Source organism: Crocuta crocuta, unplaced genomic scaffold (genome assembly GCF_008692635.1).
Source record: "Crocuta crocuta isolate KB4526 unplaced genomic scaffold, BGI_CrCroc_1.0 scaffold299, whole genome shotgun sequence".
In the NCBI taxonomy this organism is placed as follows: domain Eukaryota; kingdom Metazoa; phylum Chordata; class Mammalia; order Carnivora; family Hyaenidae; genus Crocuta; species Crocuta crocuta.
In genome coordinates this window covers 12,840,235-12,857,665 of record NW_027532747.1, presented here as the reverse complement: position 1 = coordinate 12,857,665, position 17,431 = coordinate 12,840,235, and the positions used below count along the sequence as shown (strand labels likewise).

Sequence of the window (17,431 nt, the reverse complement as noted above, 5' to 3'; positions counted from 1 at the left end):
AGAGATGTGGATTGTAAACCGCAGGCCCGATGCGATGTGGGGGCGGGGACAGTCCTCTTACAACCTCCGTGAAGACCAGGAATCCGGCTCCCCTTCCTCCTCTGACCCACCCAGAGCACTTCCAACTATGTGATAAGCAGTGAGCTAACATGATAGGAAGCAAAAGAAATCCTAAACTCAGGCACCACCTTAAACACTAGAAAATTACATTTCTTGGTTTATCTTCCTTTATTCTGACAAATCTTTAGGATTATGAGGAACTGCTAGGAGGATAGAAATTTTAGGGGATTTAGGGTAATAATTACAAAATTAATGAAGGCTTTTGAGAATGGCTGGCAGTGGCCCAAGGACACAAATGTTTCATTATAATCCCCCTCCCTCACTACTTTTCTTTCCCACTCTCTGATTTCTGAAAGTAGGAGATTTTGAAAGGTGGAATAGATGCATGACCAGGACACATGGAATGACTAGTGGGTCACGGAGCCACACAACCACGTGAATGTGGCTTCTCTGTCTAAACCAAGAAAAACTCAAAGCCGTCCAGTTTCCGGGACTCGGAGCTCGGTGAGCACACGCGCTTTAAGAGACGTACTGCACCGAAAGCCACGGCCAGCATGGTCTGCATCCGGGCGCCCTCCAGCGCGCTCAGGAGCCCTTTTTTGCTAAGAAGAGCCCTTCCTGCCAGTGTCCAGAACTTCACGTGCTTGACTCCCACAGACACAAACTGGGAATCAGAATCCGGTCGGAATTCTGCCACAAAAATACGTCGGTGGTGACCGGCTCTGCTGGCAATTTTGGCACCTGACAAAAAGAGACAACAAAATCATCTAGGTTAGCAGAGGAACTAAGCTAACTTTTACCGGATCAAACAGGTACTCAAAGTACATAGTTCACAAAACAAATACGCGTGTCCTCTGCACTGCTGCCCAGCAACTGCATGACGGACGATTACCGTGGAGAAGGTCCTTTTTATGTATTTTCTCAAGTGACATGGGTATTAATGGGAGCTTTATTATCACTGAAGGGCCATTCTAGATTTTACTTTTTTTTAAACTTTTTCATTTTTGAGAGAGCAAGCAAGCGAGTGGGGTAGAGGCAGAGAGAGAGGGAGACACAGAATCCGAAGCAGGCTCCACGCTCTGAGCTGTGGGCACAGAGCCCTATGCAGGGCTCAAACCCACAAGTAGTGAGATCATGACCTGAGCTGAAGTCAGACGCCCAACCGACAGAGCCATCCAGGTGCCCCAGGGCCATTCTAGATTTTAGAAATCACACCCTACTTTCTTCTGTGTGGCTCTGTGACTTCACTTTCTGTGGCAGCCACATAACTGAGAAGTTTTATCTGAAGTATGGTAAGCAATATTCTCCTACTCATCTTTCATTATCACTTGTATTCCATTCTTAAGACCTCCTATGACCAAATAATAATTAACCAAATTATTAAATAACTAAAATAACCAAATAACTCTTAATATTAATACTTACATATGGTTTCTTACTGAAAGAGCAGTGAATTATGTATAGTATTAGTAACTTTCATACATTTATGTTTTGTGAGCTTCTTTCATTGAGTTTTTAGAGTGGAATGTACAGAGATCCCAACTGTGTACTGTGTATCTTGGACTGAAATGAAGAATCAGCTCAATCACTAAGTTAAAGCTAATATTAAACCGCATTCCTATTACCCTGGTATTCTGATTTTGTAAAGTTACAAAGGAAAAAGAACCTTACCTTCCTGCCATCTCCAAATGGTAATCGTGTGTTCCGGGTCCAGCCCCACAGACAGCAAGAGTTTGCCAGTAGCACTGAAGCTGACTGAACACACGCCCTTTGAATGGTAGCATCTCAGTATAGATAAAGTCTGCTTGTTCATTGCGTCCCAGATGTGGATAGAAGGAGCTGTAGCTAAACAATGATAAAATCCAAAAGTTGTAATATACCCATTACAGAGGTTTCCATTTCTACAGCTGATGCATACTTTCTGAAACACGGAAAAATATGTACCAAAGAATGACTGTGTACTTAATAAAAAACAGCTCAAGACTAAGTGAAAAAAGGAACAGACTCATAAATACAGAGAACTGATGAGTGGGGGGTGGGGGGGAGGACATAATGGGTGAAGTGGAGCGGGAGATACAGACTTCCAGTTATGAGTAAGTCATGGGATAAAAGGCACAGCATAGGGAACGCGGTCAAGGGGACTGGATGACATCACATGGGGACGAATGGTAGCGACACCCGTGGTGAGTGCAGCAGAGCGTGTAAACGAGTCCAGCCACGATGCTGTACACCTGAAACTCATGTAACGACATGTGTCCACTATACCTCAATTAAAAAACAACAACAAAAGGAAAGAAAAGGAAAGAGGAAGGAAAGGCAAAAATACAGAATACTTCTTCAGGCTACAGTTTAGACTGCATTTTTTTGAGAAACGAACATTTAGACAAGAAAAGCAGGCAATCAAAAACCTTAAATTATTCAGAAATATGCGTGTTTTAGATACATGTTAAATCTTTATATGATTATGTGGGGAAATAAATATTACACAATAATTAAATATCAGAGTATATTCAGTTATCTATCTTTGGTACTGAGCATTAGTTATCGATGTTACTCAGTATCTTACCTGAAGGAGAGATGAAAGGCAAACACAAACTGAGAAAGGCAACAGGTATGAAGGACACCACCTGAATATATCTCAAAAGAAATCTTCAATCGTATAGATAGATATCAGGTAAAAAGCTAAGTTCATATCCCTTTATAAGATGGTAGTTTTTTTTTTTTTTTTTTGCTTTTAAATTTTTTTTGTTTATTCATTTTTGAGAGACAGAAAGAAAGCACAAGCGTGGAAGGGGCAGAGAGAGGTGCAGAGGGTCCAAAGCAGGCTCCAGGCTCTGCCCTGACAGCAGACAGCCTTGATGTGGGGCTCAAACTGAGGAACTGCGAGATCATGACCTGAGTTGAACTTAGATGCTTAACCAACTGAGCCACCCAGGCACCCCAGTTTTTTTTTAAACGTTTTATTTATTTCTGAGAGAGAGAGAAAGAGAGAGAGAGAGCGTGATCAAGGGAGGGGCAGAGAGAGAGGAAGACACAGAATCTGAAGCAGGCTCCAGGCTCTGAGCTGTCAGCACAGAGCCTGACGTGGGGCTCGAACCCACAAACCGAGAGATCATGACCTGAGCCAAAATCAAGAGTCAGATGCTTAAATGACTGAGTCACCCAGGCACTCCAATCACTAAACATTTTTAAGGCTTTTCTAACTTACTAAAGAAAGATTTATGTTCGTTACATTTTATTTTCTCCTATGATTCAAAAACGGTCATTCACAATGCTAGAGGTACATAGACACTCCTCTCACTCTTCCCCTTCCTACGGCCCACCAGCCAATGGGTGCCTGTCACGGGCTAGGCCGGCAACAGGAGACACATCAAAGCTCCACTTGTAGGCAGGCGTGTTTTCCCGTGTAGTCAGCCAGGCCCTAAGTGACACACGCCTCAGGGTGCTGTCACTGAATCCCGGTTCTGGGCATGCTCCTTCCGTCACATCAAGCTATCTCTGGAAGATCAATCCCACTGACTTTATTGTTTTTTAATGATCATTTATTTTTAAGAGAGAAGGGATGAGCGAGGGAGAGGGCACAAGCTGGGGAGGGGCGATAGAGGATTCAACGTGGGCTCCATGCTGACAGTAGAGAGCCTGATGCGGGGCTCAAACCTGTGAACCATGAGATCATAATCTGAGCCAAAGTCGGACACCTAACTGCCTGAGCCACCCAGGCGCCGCATCCCACTGACTTGATAAGCATTCTTGACTCTTAGTCTCCAGTACAGAGACGCCACAAGGGTCTCTTTCAATTACTAATTGGATCTCATAAGAACCAAAGTTTTAAAGGACATTCTTTCTCCATCCTCTACTTGGCCTTTGGTGCAGTATGATAAAAACTATATTTTAAATAAAATTTTAATACGGGCCATTAAGTGTGCCAATTGTATGTTACTCTTTAGTTTCCTCAGTGGACAGCTTCTTGCTGCATACCCACCACCGCCCATTACCTCCTTCCTTCTTAATCAAGCTATACTTTTATTCAGGAATCCCCTCCTCCCTTACGTAGAGCAAGTGATTCAGGGGAAAGACCCTGCTTGCTCAGTTCATCAGGCTGAGCCCCCTGGGATGACTTCCCCGCACCCCCAGCCACGCACACTCACCCTGCCCACTCTCTGCTTCCAGCAGCGGCAGCAGTGATATAGTTCAGTAACCCGGATTTGAGCCGATTAGCACGTGGTATTCCCCAGGTGTCTTCTTTCTTAGTAAGGGGTTTGGTTTGTGTCTTAAAACGACTCAACCAGACTAAAAGGAAGGACTTTCAAGCTCATGGTTCTGAAAAGGGTTTTATCTTCTTTCCCGCTAGATGAAAGCAAAGCAGCACGTAACTCTCACTGGGGTGCTGGTGACCCTTTTATGACCATGAAGGCAACCAACCTTAGGGCTAGTACATTTCCTGATTTCCTGTCACAGAGGACATAGGGAAGACCCCTAGAGTCACTTAATGGACAACTGCCTATTGTGACAAATAGTAACTAAAATGGGGGGCTGGGAGGTACAGATAATTCTCCCTCTAAATTGCCTTAAGGATCAAAAATGCCAAATTCTTTTTTCTTATGCCTTTTATTTATTTTTATTTTATTTTTTTTACAAATAGTTTATTGTCAAATTAGTTTCCACATAACACTCAGTGCTCATCCCCAAAGTGCCCTCCTCCATGCCCATCCCCCCTCCCCCCCACATCCATCAGTCCTCAGTTTTTGTCAGCATTCAAGAGTCTCTCATGGTTTGCCTCTCTCCCTTTCCCCCACTATTTCCGCCCTTCTTCTCCCCCTTGTTCCTCCGTCAAGTTCCTCCTAATCCTCCTATACGTGCAAACATATGATATTTGTCCTTCTCTGCCTGACTTATTTCGCTCAGCATAACACCCTCAAGGTCCATCCATGTTGCTACACATGGCCAGATTTCATTGTTTCTCATTGCCATGTAGTATTCCATGGTATAGATAAACCACATCTTCTTGATCCATTCATCTGTGGATGGACACTTAGGCTCTTTCCATGTTTTAGCTATTGTGGAGAGTGCTGCTATGAACATTGGGGTACATGTGCTCCTATGCCTCAGCAAAAAATGCCAAATTCTTAATACCGTCTTAGGAAGGCCAAGAAAGCTTTGTCAGACACAGAAGAGATCCCCTTCGTGTCTACTCAAAAAACATCTAATGAATTCAAATGGCAATTATACCATATATTTCCTAATACATATTTACTCTCCCACATTCCAAAGTGACCATTTCAAAACTTTATCCCCCCTTCTTCACTACCTCCTCACTCTCAGCTGATGAAATGAACTAAATAGAAGCTATCAGACACGAGCTTCCTTATTTTCTCAGTTTTCTTGCACCCCCTTTAACTCCTAATTAGGTCTCTGAGTTTCTTCCTGCCCAACTGTCTCTCTGGAAGTGTTCTCCCATCTCAGTGAGCCAGCTGCTCCTGCAAAAATTAGCCGCCTTGATTGCTCACTTTCTGTCACACCCTCAAATCCAATTCATCAGAAAGGACCATTGGCTTTACCTCCAAAATATATGCTGTATTTGTCTAGCGTTCTCACAATTTTCAATCCTACCACCTCAGTTAAAAAGGTCTTTTACGTGGATTCTTATAACAGCCTCTCAACTTTCTGATTACTTCTCTTTCCCCTCTGCATCCTTAATAGTGCAGAGTGATTTTCTCAAAGTATAAATGAGATCACCTCACTCCTTAACACTCTCCATGACGGATTCTGCACTTAGCGTGAATCCAAATTCCTCTCCATGATCTGCAAAGCCCCATGCTACCAATTCCTACCCCTTCTCCTTCTCCAAGTTCATCTTAGAGGCCTTACTCCTCCACACTGACCTTCCTGTTTCTTGATTTAAGTCTTGCACAGGAAAGAGTTAACAGAAACATGCCTGAAGGTGCTATCATTAGCAGGGTCTGCTTGCAAGGGTGTGAGAACTTGACTTCTGAAATGGTCCCTTTGTTGATAAGGCTGTGTTGTCGATCTGGGGTGCTAAACACCTGCTTTCTTCTGGGTATTTCCGTAGTTGTGGCTGGTCTGTACCTATGCAGTCAGCCCCGCCTCCCCAAAAAGCCTGGACTCCAAGGTTTAAGTGGGTGGCCCTGGGCAAAGCATTGCACCTAAGCTCCTGTAGCGTCTAGACTTCACCCAGTGTGTCTTTTTTCCTTGCTGATTACTATACGAAACTATAGCCCTCACTATCTCTGGGCCCTGGGATTTCTTCTAGGGAATCACTGAAAGTACGGGTGGGTCTTGGGACTCCCCCAAAACAGCCTCAACCTGGAGTCCTCCAGTTCATCCCTTAGCTGTCACTTTTTTGTTCACGTTATTGGCCCTGCTGAATGTGACCACCTCCAAGAAAACAAACACCTAGTTTTATGCATATCATCCTGTTTTGTTTTGTTTTGTTTATCATATCACCATCTCAGGTCATGTTAGTTTCAGAAGTTTACTTACTAGAGCACCTGGCTGGCTCAGTTGGAGGCATGTACAGCTCTTGATCTCGGGGTTGTGAGTTCAAGGCCCACAGTGGGTATAAAGATTACTTAAAATAAATAAATAAAAATATTTAAAACTTCTTTTTGGAAAAATTAAAAAAGTTTTAAAAAGTTTACTTATTTATTGCCTCTCTCCCTCTAGAGCTGGAGCCTGCAAACTTTTTCTGTCAAGGGTCAGATAAGTGACAAAATTGAAGATATTATGCAGGTACCTATCTAATGAGAGAAAAGTTTCATTACATTTTTATTGATGGAAATCATTGAGTGATTTTTTTTTTAAATTTCAGAGAGTGAGCATGAGGGAGGAGGAGGGATCAGAGAAGGAGGAGGGAGGAGAGAGAGAGAGAGAGAGAGAGAGAGAGAGAGAGAATATGAATCCCAAGCAGACTCTATGCTCAGCACAAAGCCCAACGTGGGGCTCCATCCCCATGGCCCTGGGATCATGACCTGAGCCAAAATTAAGAGCTGGTCATTCAACTGACTGAGCCACCCAGGCACCTGGAGCGTGAAATTTTTTATCATACAGATCTACTAATGAGAAGAGTGAAATTCTTTGGAGATAACAAAGTGAGGTTTCCAAAGTGAGGTTTCAGAGTTATTTCTCATCAAAATAAATCACAATGTTTGCCTATAAAAGTTTTACATATTTCAACTTTGAAAATGTCTCATGTAGGGGCGCCTGGGGGGCTCAGTCAGTTAAGGGTCCGACACTAGCTCAGGTCATGATCTTGCAGTTCGTGGGTTTGAGCCCTGCATTGGGCTCTGTGCTGACAGCTCAGAGCCTGGAGCCTGCTTCAGATTCTGTGTCCCCTTCTCGCTCTGCCCCTCCCCTGCTTGTGCTCTCTCTCTCTCGAAATAAATAAAATTTAAAAAAACAGGGGCGCCTGGGTGGCTTAGTCGGTTAAGCGTCCGACTTTCACTTAGGTCATGATCTTGCGGTTTGTGGGTTTGAGCCCCGCATCAGGCTCTGTGCTGACTGCCAGCTCAGAGCCTGGAGCCTGTTTCGGTCTGTGACTCCCTCTCTCTCTGACCCTCCCCTGCTCACACTGTCTCTCTCTCTCTCTCTCCTAGAAATAAATAAAACATTAAAAAAAAAACATTAAAAAAACAAAAAGATGTCTCATGTAGACAGTTACTGACAAATTTGAATATAGATCCAAAAGCGAAGGCATTTAGAGCATTCAGTTAAGAGTCTTGTTTTGATATCTGCCTTTTTACATGTTTTCCATTGCAGAATAATTACCATCAACTGAACCTCACATGGAAGTTCTTCAATTTCAGTTCAACTGGATTCTGAAATACGGAACTTTCCTTTGCACTTGCATCAAGATCTGAAAAGTGCTGCTGGAACTGTAGTCTGAGACCAGAAAATACATTTGCTGCATGTGGGGCTCTCACTGTTTAATGTCTGGCGCCATGAGAAGTGTGTCATGCAGCCTGGTGTTACTTGTGATTCAACATTAGTCGCCATCAGTGACCTGACTCCAGAATCTCACTGTGACTGTAATTTCAGGCTGTTACTGTAATTGTACTTTCCTTGAAATTTCAGGGGGAATTCATTAAGAAACATGAGCAAGTCTGCAGCAAAACTAATTTCCAAGGCCATTTTGTTTTTCCATAATACTCTTCTCATTCATTCAGAAAAATTTCAGTCTGGGTTCTGAGCTCCAAAAACTGCAATATAGCTACTACTGCTAAACCACTGGGTGAGTCAGGACACTCAGCTTCTATTTCCAACATGAATTCATGGAACTGATGATGGCTAATTCTATGAAAACAAATGAAGTTAACTGTTGACTCTCAATGACAAACTGAGGTTGTCAACAACACGATACCCTGATGTTTTCCACAAACTACCTGACGATGAACGGCACAATGAATCATAGGCTTTAAACACCCTAAATTTTCGCCAGTTTTGTAAACTTATTGACCAACTAACTCTTTTCCGGCTCCAGCTCCACATATATTTTTAGCACCATTAGGTGTCACATGTCTTAGCAGAGTCCACTTCAGACGGTACTAAGTTAATGTTTTCTTAAGCTTCTCTGAAAATATTATCTTTTGTAGTTGTTCCATGGAAACTAGTCATAGAGGCCAACTCTTCAGTCACTTCAAGGTTGACAGTGACTGCCTCAAATGAGCAACTGGCAACAACTATCAATCTGTTAAGAGCCAAGGGAAACCATTCAGAATTTGCTTTTTTTAGGGTCTTGTTGTTAACTGACTACTAATGCTGTTCCCAACAACCTCCACTCTTTTAGCAATAGGTTTTGCCAAAAAGCTAATGGTTTTAAACATGTTCTCTGGACACATGTTTGCTGCAATCAAACATGATTTAATTAACTCGCAGTAAATTTTTCATGACTAATGAAGTATTCAAAAAATTTGGTTGTAGACTCATTTTATTTCTTATTTTTGTGAAGAAATTCTGTTGTGATAAGCTACGCTCACACATATTCTTTCACATTTCCAAATTCTTCTGACTGTTGGTTTCCTATGAACTGGGAATACTATTATCAAGGTTAGTGTGAAAATGTTATATATTGTATTCCTTTAGCACAGCTATGGTGTCACTGCATGCTAAACACAGTGTTTTACCATATAATTTGATAACAATATAATCCACATCCCACTGTGCCTTAGAAGTGTGACATTCAAAGTCCACTTTCCTTGTTTTGCCTTGTTTTGACACGATGGATATACATTGGTTACATAACAAAATGAAATGTGGTTTAGCTCAAAACCTGCCAAGTTATAAGAGCATTGCTGCATTTCCAGTGTGCCAGCCGGCAGTACAAAGCAGCCAGAGGGTCATGTGGGTGTCTGTCGCAGCTGCTCGGGGCCACTGTAGTGCAGAATCCACCACCAACAGTATGCAGCCAAAGGAGTCTGTGTCCAACACTTCATCTGCGGATACTGAAATCTGAACTTCATATAATTTTCATATGCTATGAAATTTTCTTTTGATTTTTTTTCCTATTTAACTTAGTAAAACCTATATTTAGCTCATGGGCTATCCAATAACAGGTAGATTTGGCCCCAGGGCTCTGGTTAGCCAACTCCTGCTCTTGAATGTAACTAGGAGAGCAAAAACATCGCCTGTTTGTGTTCAATACATTTGTAGTTTAACAGTCAAATCACAGAATCAGGCTTTACCCCGGAGGGAAACAGACATAGATCATGACATATTTTCATATCAAACTGCTATTTTTCCTATATTGTGTAAACTGAAAGGGGAATTGACAAATCCTAGTAAATATCTAAAAACAATGGACACATTATCCAGTAGCTGTTTAGATTCACAAAGCTATGGCCAAGGTCAGTAATAGTTATTTTTAAAATCTTTAAAGTGATTTGTTGATATAATATGTGCAATAATTGGAGTGATATATAAAAATAGCAATTAAAAATTTTTACTTTCAGGCAACACAACCTACTGATTCACATTTAAGATTACTTTTACTCCCAACTGCACTCTTTATAAAAAAAAAAAAAAATTTTAATGTTTATTTTTGTGAGAGAGAGACAGAGTGAAAGCAGGGAATGGAGGGAGGGAGGGAGACAAAGAGTCCAAAGAAGGCTGGAGGCTCTGCATTGCGAGGACAGAGCCTGATGCAGGGCTCTGAACTCACAAACCATGAGATCATGACCTGAGCCAAAGTCAGAAGCTTAACCTACTGAGCTGCCCGGGCACCCCCTCCCCCAGCTGCACTGAGCAGGCACATGATGTTGGCAAGTTGATTCCTACCATGGAGGATTCTTGCAATGATTACACAGGAAATATGCTGAAAGTGCTTACAATAGTGTTGCCACACTAAAAAGGTAATAATATATTAGTTTTAAAAGTAAACAATTATCATTGTTACTGCAGAATTGGCTCAGTGTCATCACATTAAAAGAATGGATTTTTCATTAAAGCAAATTCAAAATACATTCAAGTATCTTATTGCTCAATACAAATTTGGACTATCAATACTAAACAACATAACTAAAACAGAAAATGCTGAATTTTCCTTACCTGACATGTCTGCTAAATCACCTACAATGGAAAAACAGCAGAAAAATAACTGTCCATAAATAACATAAATACTTAAAAGTATTATTAAGCAAATTCTTATAATGTATATTTATTAAAAATATTTTAAAAATTCAATTATAAAATAATGTTATAAATCATAAATTGTCATATGCAAAATTAGTTTTATGATGTTAAATAGAGTAAACTGTAAGTGAAGCCATTCAGTTCAATCATCCACGTATATTAACATCTCATGTATAAGACCTTTCAATTACTGGATAAAAACTTTATGTTCTTTGTATTTAATGAGTCACATGAAATTTTTAACAATTTAAAGATAATACAGAGATATGATTTAAATGATACAACTCTTAGTTTACAAAATGCCCTCTAACAGACTGGAGTTTTAACGCATCNCCCCCCCCCCACCCCACCAAAAAAAAAAAAAAAAAGTTTGAATGTCACTGGCTAAAATACCACAAAAGCAAGTATTTCCCCTATGACTGACCTACACAATTTTGAACAGAGAGAGCCATAAATATTTTAGAGAGTGTTTTGTGCTTTGCAGGTATGATACAAGGTTGGCAGGAAAAGTTACTATTGATTCAACTGTCTGGGTTCAGAAGAGAAAACGTCCCTCATTCTTTGGTGGTCTCTCAAGTCTTACATACCATTAGTCATCAGTAAAAAAGGTCTACATCCATTCTGTGGAAGGGTACAGTGGGGCAAGGCACAGGACTGCATATATGATCTAAAATCACCTTTGTAGTGCCTGGAATTTGACTTGGAAGATAATTAGCCACTTTACATTTCCCTATAGTGTCGCCTTTCAAAATAAAAGGAAAAGATACAGATACTAAATTATTAAGTTGTGTCTATATGATGTTATATGTCAATTATAACTCAATAAAAAAAGGAAAAGGAGAAGAGGGTCAAATTTAATGAGAGTATATTTGTGACTACAACATTTCTTAATCAAAAGACAAAACTACAGCACTAATATGTTAAGCAAAATTGCTCAAAAAAGGGAGAGAAGGGGAAATTAAAAAAAGAAGCAAAGTTGGGAAATGGAAGAACCATACCTTCTAGAACTCTATTCACAGTATATAAATTCCATTAACATAGAGATATTATCTTTTTTTGGTAAGCCTATATCCCCAGCACCTAGGACAGTACCTTGTGCATGGTGTGTGCTCAGTAAGTTTGTTGAATAAATGAATCTATTCAATAAAAATTAACTGAACAATAACTATATGCCAAGAGGCACTGTACTAGGCTCTTTTATGACCCAAATGGTACTATGATCTCATTTTTTGTGCAGAGTAAAAATGTTTAAAAATTTAGTGCAAAAAGTACCTAGGCCTATCTATTTATACTCAAAGATTAGAATTTTTTGTATGTAATTCATGAAGGATCAGTCTACTTGTTACAAATAGAAAAACTGACAGAAAGGAAGAATACAAGCACCTTTGTGGAATAACTACAGAACTTCACAACCCAGAGACAGAGTTTCGGACTGATCAGTTTAGTACTTGTATGAAAAATGAAGGTATTTAAAGCATAAATTCTTCTATCCAAGGAGAAAAAGACACCTGGGAGGCTGGCTTAGCAACTGAGGCCCGCCAAGGTCCAAAAAGCTCAATGACAGTGATCACTTTTACAAAGTGCACCAGGCTTACGAAGCTTCCACTGACCAAATCTATGGTGCGATGCTCACAGTGATCACCGACTGGTAGCTGTATTGTTCTAAGTAGACCTGCTATCCTCTCATCCTTTACGTTTTCTAAAGGGTTAAAAGAAGACAGCAAGCCAGGTGGTTTTTAGAACAGCTGACAACTTAAATCAATTCCAAAGAAAAGAAAAAGGCAGAAGGGTTTACCAGCATGGAACAGACGGGGCTTCTCTCTCCTTCCTATCTCAGACCTATTGCTGCAGATATTCTACCCGTCGGTCTGGTTACTATCCCCCCTTATTTACAGCTTCTTCCTTGAATTCTTTTTGCTTTATGTGCTAAATTAAACCTTTTTGCCAATTAGAAATACCTGCTAACGGACTAAATCTAACTACTGCGATCACCATAAAATAGTTTATTCTTAATTCTAACTGTCTGAACCCGTTACGATAACCACAGTGAGAGAAAGGTGTCTGGAAGAAAATCAATGGTAAAACTGTGTGTGTGGCTTTTTTTTTTTTTAATGTTTATTTATTTTTGAGAGACAGAGAGAGAGAGAGCGAGCACAAGCAGGGGAAGGGCAGAGAGAGAAGGAGACACAGAACCTGAAGCAGGCTCCAGGCTCTGAGTTGTCAGCACAGAGCCTGATGTGGGGCTCGAACGCACGAACCGTGAGATCATGACTTGAGTCGAAGTCAAAAGTTCAACTGACTAAGCCACCCAGGCGCCCCTGGGTATGTATTTTATATACAAATACATTTTCAACAATACACAAATATATTTTACTTTTTTCCCTAGGATACGGAATTTGAACAATACAATTACTTAAAATTGTTTCTTTTTAAAATATAGAAACATACCTACTTGGCCCGTTGCCACTATGTTGATAAATTTGGGATGCTGATTTACAGTCAGGCACAGTATATCATCATTATGTTCTTGATAAAAACTCTGAGTCCCTATTAAAAAAAAATTGAGAAAACCTTAAGACGTAACAGCCAAATGCATTTATCCAGAACAACAAAAACTGCTCTGTTTAACTTAATACATATTTTTTGAGAACTGAGTGTGCACACTTCATCATGAGGATGGTAAAATAACTCAAATCTTTAAAGGGATAGAGTCCCCCAAGTTAACAATGGGCTAAAGATGTCAAGTACCACAAGACAGTTAAAGTCCTGCTGTGGGGATTCATAGCAGAAAAGATTCTTCTTATCACAGGCATATGGCGCTCTCGGACCAATACGACAGATTCTGTTAATGTGAAGGGCAGGGGGGAGGGCATTCCAGGTACAGAAATACTTCAAGCAAAGGTACAAAGACAGGAAAGTACTAAGTATGCACATATGTTCATTTGGCTGATATGTAAGGTCAAGAATAAATGTGAGAAATATGGTTGGAAAGGCAAATTGGAGCTAGAATGATAGAGGATTATGAATGCAAATCTGTTAAATTTCAGATTTATTTGGTAGTCAGTGGGGAGGTACTGAAGAATTCTGCTCAAAGAAGGTATATGATTTATCTAGCAGCACTGACAACGAAGAGACCTCAGACCTTTGATTATGCAGGACGTAATAAAGGTGGGTTTGTGTGAAGTACAGTGGCCAGGTGGGAAATGAGGTCCGGATGGTAGGGTGTAGGTGAGGTCCAGGTTACAGAGGGCCATCCACACTAGGTTCTCCAAAAATGAAGCCACACAAAACAAAACAATTTAACAATGACATTTACCAGATCTAACAGTTTAAAACTTCTCTTCAAAGTGAAATGTACTTTCTATTTCCCAGGGCTCAGAGCTTAGTGAGAAGAACAGACAAGCAATTATATGTGCTACTGGCTGAGTTCAAAGATCAGTTCTAACAGATCAAAACTTCCTAGACTGTGAACATGGTGATGTATCCCAAACCAGAGAGGACAAAAAATGAGAAGTGGAGAGGTGCTGAGTCCCCCCTTCTGCCCTGTCTCTCTGCATCCCATCACTAGAAAGGTGATTAAGGACAAATCAGAAAATTAAAGAAAATTACAAGGATAAACACGGAAGTGTATTTACACATTCCTTTCTAGATCATCTTATTCTTCTCTATTCTCTTTGGTGAAGCCTCCATTAAGGAGGATTATCTAAGCATTTTTTAAATGGCCCCAATTATTAAATCAAAAATCACCATTGGTTTCTATGTCATCTTGGTGAATTCTTTTCTTCAGGAATCCAAAATAGGACAACCATATTAATGATTAATATTGAGAAGACATGGGGGATTAGGACTCACATAAGCCATTCTTTATCTATTCAGAGTGAACCATCAGAGAAAAAAGCCAGAAATGTTTGGATCCAAAAATCTCTATTTTTACTTCCATCTTTCAGATTTTATGAGGTTTATAATTACACATAAGAGAATTCAAAATTAAATAATGAATGGCACTAGGAGGATTACGATGTCATTCATCATCAAATGATGCTACAAGAATTTATTTGCTTTTTGACAATCCAAATCAGTTAAATAAACATCGTGAAGTACTTTCTCACCTTGAGTCAAACAAGTACCACGACAGCAGAGACAGAGGGAAGCAGCTTGCTCACGTGTCCTTGGCTTTCTGAGGCCTCAGTGAGAATGCTGCCCACTTCACCCCACTCCCCAGCAACCACTCGCCCAGCGTGCTACTTTTAACCACTATCTGTCAGAGACAACCACCAAACCATCCATTTCATGTCAAGGTTATGGGGAAATAGAGTTAGAAATGGTTTCATTATAAAACATGATGTCAACATACAGTCAACCTTCACTCTATTTAATAGAGACCTAGGAGCACTTCACATTATGAAATCTTTTTCTGCTGCATTATACTCTCTTAAGCCTGTAAATTTGGTTACTTGAAATACTACTAGAAAATTCAATAGTATGAAGTACATTCCAGACTTACGCAATTTATTTATAGTTTTAAAAAAGAATTTTAAGATTACAAATAACAAAATTCTAAATAAAAAGTGGGAGACGGAGAATCGGGGTCTCCTACCAGTAGCAACGTTGTGCAGAATTCCAATGGACGCAGTGTGATATATTATATCATCTCCATCATTTAAATAATGAACATTATTCCTACAGTCTTTTCCTCGATAGCCAAAAACAAGCTCCAACACAAGGTCCTATAACAACAATAAAACCATTATATAATTCCTTATGTCTAAATGTTCATTATTTTTGTATACAGCACTGATACCTTCACTCAAAATGGAGGATGCATTTTAATGTTTTACAACCTTTGAATACAAAACTTAGATAGATATGCTTCTCTATGTAACCTGCTTTGGGTAGGTGAAACACACACTTCACACTTTTCTACATATATTAAAAGGAAAAGGGAATCACAAGGTCATCTGATTTCAAGAATTTTAATTTGTTACCAGTTCATGTGTTAAACATGGAAATACTGCTTGTGTTCAAAAGAATATTCCGATTTGCATTCTTAGTAAAAATATGTAATCTGCACATATAACTCAGGATATATTATGTCCAAGTGACGTACTTTTGAGGAGCCAAAATAGTACATCAGACAATGGTATGGAAAACTACACCATCTATGATAACTCATGCTAAAGTTCTAGCAGATAATCTGCCACTGAAAATGTCGGTTTCTTTAACCTTGTGAGGCTTCCAGTGGAGAGAAGTACAACAATCATCATCCCACAGATTTGTGCCTCATTTTTTAGCTGATTCAGCACAGTTTGCTTGTGGCTGCTGATACTGGAATTAATTAAATGTCTGGGAGAACTTTCCTTCTTGCTCAATTATTGTAGAAAGTTTCTTTGTTTGAAAGTAGACCTTTCTCTGAATCCTAGAATGAATGTATCACATGAAGGATAAACTTTTACTTCTAAATTCAAAATACTAGCATAAGACACTGTCTAGGTATCTGTTATTCTATAAGCTGTCTTTAAGTCATTCACATACATTTACATTTAGAAGTTCTTTGAGATACAGTTCAATTCAGAATATTATTCACGGAAGACTAAAAAAAAAAAGACAAAAAATAAAAAGAAATGAAATTCATCAATCCAAAACTCAGACTTGACAGTTAAGCAATCAGTTTTTACAACCAAACAAAAAAGATTACTCAGGGGCGCCTGGCTGGCTTAGTCGGTAGAACACGCGACTCATCTGAGGGACTGAACCCCATGCTAGGTGTAGAGATTACTTAAAAAATGAAATATTAAAAAACATTATTCAATGCTTATTTTCATACAAACTAATGACAAGACTTGGCTGTCTTACAAGAAGAAAATAGAACGAATTCTGAATACATTTTAAAGCACAAGGTAACACTGGGGAGTGGGTTCACCTTACCTCTATGGGTCTCTTTTTCTTGCCAACATTGTTTGTCTGGAGTTTTTCTGGCCTTGGTGGGGCTCTGCTCACGGGGGGCCTGAAACGGGAAAGTGGGAATGAGGAAAGGCATCAATCACTGTGCACCTTCACTCAGCCTCCCTCACCTGCCCTCTGAAGAGAGAGATCTGACACACCTTCACAAAAATGAACCCCATCTGTTCCTCACTATGCTGTGGCCTCTTTATATTTTCTAAGGCAGGAAGGTGGAAAGAAGATATGAGAACTTTTATTCATTTTAACTTCTTTGATGTATGTTTCATAATGTAAATAATACATTAATACAAGAGCAGACTGTTTATAAATAAATATACAAATGTTAGTTTAATGACTCAAAAACTTCTTGATGGAATGCATTGTAAAAGAGCCTGGATCACTGCTCTGAAGTTTCTATCACAGTACTGTGCAAATGGCAGGTATATGATACATTCTTCTTGGATTTTGAAAATATTTCTGTGAACTTTCTATACTATTGGCAACATAAATTATGTCTGATTTCAAACTTGTACTCATTACTTACTCTCCTCCAGGCCCTTTACCTTTCCTTCTTCCTCAAGTCTCTAGTAAGGTTAATGGCATCACCATCAGTCAGTCAAGCAAACATTTAATAGTTACATAGCACTACAAATCACACAACACTCTGCAGAAGATGATTACTATTACTATGGCCTTGAACTCTTTTCTTCTCCATTCTATTTACTAGACATTCATCAACTTCACTTAAAGAGGAGCTCTCCTATCTATCCCTTCTTCTCTGTTTCTA

The 17,431-nt window shown here is 39.7% G+C and overlaps 1 protein-coding gene across 1 annotated transcript in view; it reads right to left on the bottom strand.

Annotated features, from left to right (window-relative positions):
* The window catches only part of EML5 (EMAP like 5), a 174,125-nt gene that overhangs the window by 9,297 nt on the left and 147,397 nt on the right, over positions 1–17,431 (bottom strand). Inside the window, exons 31-36 of the mRNA XM_077780840.1 lie at positions 16,630–16,708; positions 15,302–15,431; positions 13,153–13,251; positions 10,621–10,641; positions 1,732–1,905; positions 593–801 (exon numbers count right to left, since the gene is read on the bottom strand). Of these exons, the coding sequence (XP_077636966.1) occupies positions 593–801; positions 1,732–1,905; positions 10,621–10,641; positions 13,153–13,251; positions 15,302–15,431; positions 16,630–16,708 (712 nt within the window). The remainder of the gene's footprint in view (positions 1–592; positions 802–1,731; positions 1,906–10,620; positions 10,642–13,152; positions 13,252–15,301; positions 15,432–16,629; positions 16,709–17,431) is intronic.